General features: G+C 45.8%; 1 protein-coding gene across 4 annotated transcripts; it reads right to left on the minus strand.

Annotated features, from left to right (window-relative positions):
• Positions 1 to 374: 374 nt before the first annotated feature.
• Positions 375 to 6,321, minus strand: GNG10 (G protein subunit gamma 10). Of its 4 annotated transcripts, XM_053565904.1 has the most exons (4): positions 5,689 to 6,305; positions 1,921 to 2,043; positions 1,446 to 1,507; positions 815 to 952 (listed from the first exon to the last, which is right to left on the minus strand). In XM_053565904.1, exons 1-3 carry the CDS (start codon positions 5,767 to 5,769, stop codon positions 1,481 to 1,483), a joined length of 231 nt encoding a protein of 76 aa, XP_053421879.1. In that variant the 5' UTR covers positions 5,770 to 6,305; the 3' UTR covers positions 815 to 952; positions 1,446 to 1,480. The 4 variants fall into 4 exon arrangements, with proteins under 4 accessions (XP_053421877.1, XP_053421879.1, XP_053421880.1 ...); XM_053565902.1 differs by lacking the exon at positions 1,446 to 1,507 and having other exon boundaries at positions 375 to 952; positions 5,689 to 6,296; XM_053565905.1 differs by lacking the exon at positions 1,446 to 1,507 and having other exon boundaries at positions 821 to 955; positions 5,689 to 5,825.
• Between the last annotated feature and the right edge of the window lie 217 nt (positions 6,322 to 6,538).

A 6,538-nucleotide genomic window follows, 5' to 3' on the forward strand; every position in this document is an offset into this window, starting at 1 on the left:
CTGTCACAGAATATGATGAGTTAAGTAGAAATTTTATTTCCAAGTTCTTCAAAGATTATTACAAACACAAATAATGTATCCTTCTAAAAGTGTTCCAATTAAATCAAAGGCACATCATAAAGTACTAGTGTCATTATGAATTCTTTTAAGTTGTAATATTTTCAAATTACGTTATTTTTAACCATTTACAAAGTTCTGTAGGTCACATTTTAAATGTGTTTAAAGACATGAAATAATGTAAAAATTTTTTTCACATACAATTACAAAGTAGACGAACATAAGAATACAAAGGCTGATTCTGCTTCTTAGACAGGGGCAAACTAAAACACAACGTTCATCTTTCCAAACAAGTTTGCTAAGAAACAGCTCTCATGTTTAGTGTTAAAAATAAAACAATCTTCTCATTTAGAAAAATCAAGACATCTTTTGATTTGTAAAGCTTATTCTTCTCCCCCAATTGTAACTTTCTTGTTCATTTAGAAATTGTAAATTCATGAGAAAAGAGTAAATTTTGTTATGATATAAAAATCCTTGTCAGGAAAAACCATTACAAATATTCGATTTTTTTTTTTTAACAAACAAAAATGTTTTCCTTCCTAAAATGTAAACATCCAGTAAATAAAATAGACCTAATATTCCAGGCATAGCAACAGCAGTAATTTACTTATGAAAGATGTCTGTTTGGTATATCTAGTGGTAAGTTTTTTTCTTAAGTATAAAGTACTTCACAAAAAAATTCAGGCTATTATTATTTAAAACTCTACTCCTTCACTCAGTTTCTTTATTTGTAGTAGAAACTCATCAATTCCTGTGGGATTTTGGCTATGGGACCTGGCCACCGGAAAGGACTAAAATATCTAAAAGTCATTGGCTGGGGAAAGTGTTTTCTTGAGACTTGGAGGCAGTCATTCATCACTTTGTACTTGAAGGCATTCCTCAGAGAACTTCTTCCCTACTGGAAAGAGAGTTTGGTTGGTTTTCACTTCAGTAAGAGTTATTCATAAAATTAACTAGTCATCATTTCATAGGGCATTTTAGTATTTGCAAAGTAGAAAGTAAAGCATTAATATCAAAAACACCCAAACCATGCTGCCATGCCAACATAAGACTATATTGTTTTAATACTATGAGTGTGAACATTTCTATTACAAGGTACAATGGTGCCTGATAGATTACTTCCTTTTTAAAAATGTGAACAATTTCCTTTTACAAGTGTGTGCAGAAGAACCTACGATAATTAAACGCCACTTAGAATACACAATTGAAAAAATGCTGATCCAAAAGACTCTCATAATCTATGCCCTTGATCACGTAAAAACTAAAATAATGAAAATGTTAAAAAGACCCCAATATGAAGCATTAAAACCCGTGAAATTTATAATATGCCACCAGAAAGATATGTGCATGCCAGTTATCAATTTCTTAAGCCCTTTTACCCTACTCACATTTCTGCTGAGTAGCTGTTCTATTTCTTCCCCAGTTAAAACACAGAGATATATTCTGAAAGCTTTTAGAAAAGAAGTCACAGCTGGTGGTAGGCACAAGTCTCCCCCTCTGGGGAGTCCCTAGTCCCAAGAATAGCAATTCCATTGATAGCTCCTACTAGCAAATCACCACCCTGGGATGGTGTAAAGACAAAGGATAGGATTAAGGTGAAGAATTACTACCAGCCAACTCAGTTCAAGAGCTTAAGCATCTCATGAGTTAGTGTAAAAGAGAATTAAGGAGACTTGTAATTATAATAGATGTCTTATACAGGATGGGTAACCGTATACCAGAATTGCTTTTCAGGGGAAGTTGTGCATTTTGCTGGCTTTTCATTTTAATCCCCCCAGTAGCAGATATTCAAAACTCAGTTGCCCAGATCCCTTGGGAAGCCCTGTGATAAGGCCATGGCCCCTTCACTGTGTCATAACTCACGAGTAAAGCACAGGATCTGGGCTCCCGGAAGGGGTTGCTTCCAGCTGGAACGCCCACCAGCAGGGCATCCTTGCAGGCATTCTGCGTGCAGTACTGCTGAAGCTCTGCGGCCGCCTGAGAGACCTGAAACGAAGGGACAGCAGCATGGCACAGCGCTCGCCGCCAAAGCCAGCCAGCACCCCCAACATTATGAAAATGACCGCACAATCTGGTAGACATCAACTTTTTGTAAACTCTAAAAGTTTCTTTTATGCTGAAAGTTCTAATAATTGAACTTCAAAGAGGAAAGGTTACAATTTCTCTGAACTTCCATTTAGGATATTTTTGGTTTAGTTGCTTATTCAAAAAAGGTAAGAAAAAGCTGTATCTCTGATCCCTTTAGACCAGTGGTTCTCAACCTTCCTAATGCTGTGGCCCTTTAATACATTTCCTGTGGGTCATGACCCACAGGTTGAGAACTGCTGCTTTAGACTAGTAAACAAATAGCTCATTCTCGTGTTCTCTTTTCAAATTTTCATTTATATAAGCCATGCATTGAGATGCATGCAAGTTTGCCAAGTAAGCAACTTATTTTAATATTCACAAGGCTGGAGCCTTACTCAGTGTGCTCCAGACATGTGATAAAGTTCTTCCATCATGCTTTTGAGGCAGTACAGCTTATTGGTTAAGAGTGTGGTCCCTGAAAACAGACTGCTGGACTCAAATTCAGTTGTCACTACCTATATGACCTTGGGGAAGTTACTTAAGTTCTTGGTACCTGTTTTCTCACCCTTGAAATATTCAGAAACAGCAAGTACCTCATTGGGTTGATGTAACAATTGAGTTAACAAATGTTAAGTGCTTAGAATAGTGCTACATCTAGCAATACATTTGTGGCAGTTTGTAAACATGGTCATGATACTTTGCAGCTCCAAACCATAAGAGGTAGAGTCTATTTACCCACCCCAGGAATCTGGCTGGTCTTGTGACTTATTTTGACCAGTAGAATGTGGCAGAAACAACCAACAAATTACAAGCTAGTCCTGAAGAGTCTCTGTAGCTACCTTTCCTGCTGCAGTTAGAACGCTAAGACCACCGTCTGAGTGAACCCAAGATAGCCTTGTGGAGAAGCAGTAAGCCAGCCCCAGTCACCTGCCAATCAGACTCCAAATTCACGTGAGTGAGGCCATTAAGTCATCCAGACACCAGACACCCCTTCATCTGATTGCAGATGCATGGGAGAGCCCAGTGTAGTTGAACCTAGCTCAAATCGTCAGCCTAGGAACAAACTGTGAGTTAATAAATGTTTTAAACCACAAGTTTTGTGGTGATTTGTTAGGCAACAAAAACTGATACAATATTATTATGTCTTTTCCTCCTATCCTGTTTTTGATGCATATGTCTATTTAGAGGCTTTCCTTTCCTCACTGTACATTTTTTGCACTGAAAAGCTGTTCTGTATAAAACTCACCTATATGGTACAAAAATGGTTCTGACTGCTATCCAAGTATTACTACTAATTTGTGTTGTAAGCCTCCCACTAACTGGAAAATTAACTGTTTATATCATAAGTGTTATCAAGTTTCTGGAAGGCTTTAGGATTTTTTTTTTTTGAGACAGAGTCTCACTTGGTCATCCTGGGTAGAGTGCCATGGCATCATAGCTCACAGCAACCTCAAACTCTTGGGCTCAAGTGATCCTTTTGCCTCAACCTCTCCAGTAGCTGGGAGTACAGGGGCACCACCACGCCCAGCCTATTTTATAACTATAGATAAGAACATCTTCTCCAGCTGCTTTGCAGGGTAGGTGGGCGCTAGACTCAGTTTTTCTTCTTATCTCGGGTCCTACATCATCTTGGAAGATTTTCAACAACCCTAGTTTTAGTTCCCTAACATCCTCCCTTCAAACAGCCTTCTCCTCAAAACTACCAGATACAGTTACAACACCTGCAACCGCTCCAGGTTGGAGACCTTACACTCCAGTATGCTAGTCTCTGATCAGTCTCCCTGCTTCCTTTATTCTCTTTCCCTCTGTCATGCCCATCACCAGGAGCCTGGCCCGGTTCCTTCTTCCAGCTATGGTTCAGCCCTTTTGTGGCCAGACCTTCACCTCCTTGCCCTCTAGCCCCACCTCACCTTCCTGGCATACCTTCCCTGCCAACCCCTACCCAATCATCAATCGTTCACCTTCAGCACTCAGATTCCTGACTAGCCAAATGTTGCTGGAGAAAAAAAAAATCACAAGCGGTCTCCAACCTCACAGCAGCTGGGTCTTCAGAGGCAGAGTGTACCCCAGATGCCTGCAGGGCCCACTCCCTTGCCCAGCAGCACGCCGCCTGCTTTCCACTCCCACAACCGCATTAGCCTCCTTCCCCCTGCCCCTTGGCCTCCTATTTCACAATAAAAAATGTCATCATATACGTCCTTTGGCCCACGTCTAGAAACATCTCTCTTCACCCATATCCTTCCCTCCTTCCCTCCTGTCTCAGAAGCACCACCATCAGGCCCACGTCTCTGGGACATGGACCCTGCCTCCTCCACCTTCATTTGCTCCTTTTTTTTTTTTTTTATTATTGCTTCAGGGTAATTTAAGGGTACAAAGAATTAGGTTACAAAGTTGGCATTTGTTAGGTAGAGTCCCCCTTATCTTTGTGTCCAGCCCCCAAGAGAGTGCCTGCCGTACACTAACACTGTGCCCTGTAAGTGGGAGTACACCCATCCCCCCCCTTCCCAGCCCCTCACCTTAAATCAATTTGCGTTTTTCTCTTATGTGGGCGTTGTTCCTTCTTTTCAACCTGAAGATAGTTTATTCCTTCCTCTCAACCCTGAAGTATGGCTTTCCATTTCCTAAATTTAAAACGCAAAGCCCCATTTCCTCTTTAAAGACCAGATTTCTTTCCAAAATAAGTCTGCCTACCCTTTTATGATCCAGACTCCGCTGCAACCTCTCTGCATCCCTTAGCCCTCTACATTTTTTGTCATTTTTATAATCTTCATTCCAGTTATTATCTGAAATTATTTTATGTATCGGTTAGTTTGCTGATGGCTTCTCATCCCCACTAGAACCACCCCACTCCCTGAATAGTGCCAGGCACCGAGGCATCCGTCCTCGCGAACGCGCTTCCACTGCACAAACGGTGCTGCCCGAGATGAAGCTTCTCAGTCTACCGCCTGCGCCCTGGACATGCCGACTGACCCTCAGTTTCCGACGACCCCTTCCCTGCTGCAGCCACCCCTCCCCAGCTTTGTGTTCCCTCTCCTTCCAGCCGTCTGTCTGGTCCCTGGGCCTCACACAACGCGCTCCTGTGACTCCCCCGCGTTTGACCGACCGACCTCTCTCGGCCTTGCGCTTCAGCCAAACACCCCCTGCAAGGCTCCTCCAAGGCCGCATCCAAACGGAATTCACCCTCACCAGTTCACTAACCCCCCCACGCTCCCCACTTAGCGAGTGGCGGCGCCCTCCAGCCTGTCACCTCGCCAGAAACCTGAGCATCCTTTCTGCTCCCTCTCGCCCTCTGCCTACCGATCCATCACCAAGTCGTGCCCTGGCCCGGCCCCCGATCTACAGCGCCCGCCGCGTCCAGGTCGCCAGCGTGTCCCCGGCGTCGCCGCCCGCGCCGTAACGACCAGGGGGAGCTTCCCACGGCCGGCACGCCCCGAGCCAGGGTCCCGACCTAGCCCGCGGGGACAGGCCCGGTCCGGGATGGGCCTCGCGCGCTCCCCGGGCTCGGGCCGGGTCCGCGGGCGTCTCCGCGCCGGGCCGCCGGCCTCCTCCCCACACGGGCCCTACCTTGATGCGCTCCACGCCGGCCTCCAACTTGAGCTGCTCCACCAGGCGCTGCAGGGCGCTCGCGCTGGCCCCGGAGGACATGGCGGCGGCGCTGGGCTCCGAGGGCGGCGGGGCACGGGCACCGCCCCGGGGCGGGGAATCGGCTGCGCCCGCCTAGCCGCGCCAGCCGGAGGGCGGAGACCGCGTGGGGTCCTCAGGCAGGGGGCCACGCTGACAGCTCCGGCCGCAGTCTAGGCCTGACGACACCCGCATCCATCTGCACATGGAAGCCGCGGCGGGGACGGTGCGCGGAGGGCGCGGGGCCGGGTCAGGAATCCGCCGCGAAGGCGCCTCCCCCGGACATCAGGGAGCTCCGAGGCGCGGGCTGTGCCCAGGTGTGAAACGGACAAATAAGGGGCCGAGCGAAGACAGTGTCCCCAGGGAAGGAGGGTCGGTAGGAACGCAGGGAACCATGAAATGGTGACGGGGTTGCCAGAGAGCCGGAACTGCTTCCTGAAGAGCCTACTGTTGATTGGTGAGGTCGGTAGAGAAATTGGATAAAACCCTGACACCTTTGGGAAACGTACGGAATAAAATTAACTGCAGCCCCTCACCATTGTTTCTGCCCTGCCACTCTTTCTTTTTAATGTGCACATTCATTTTACAAAACTAGGATCAGTGCTATATGGAAAATATTGTGGTTTTTTTTTTCATTTTTTAATCATTAATATGTCCTTTTTAGTCTTATAAACCACTGTATTTGTCGGGACCCGCTTAAATTGAGTAAAGCAAACAGCTAATATATTGGCTTGGATAACTGAGAAGTCTGGGGGCCTTAAACTGGTGAATTGCCCAAATAATACCTTCGAGG

Source organism: Nycticebus coucang, chromosome 2 (assembly GCF_027406575.1).
Source record: "Nycticebus coucang isolate mNycCou1 chromosome 2, mNycCou1.pri, whole genome shotgun sequence".
NCBI classification, from domain to species: Eukaryota; Metazoa; Chordata; class Mammalia; order Primates; family Lorisidae; genus Nycticebus; species Nycticebus coucang.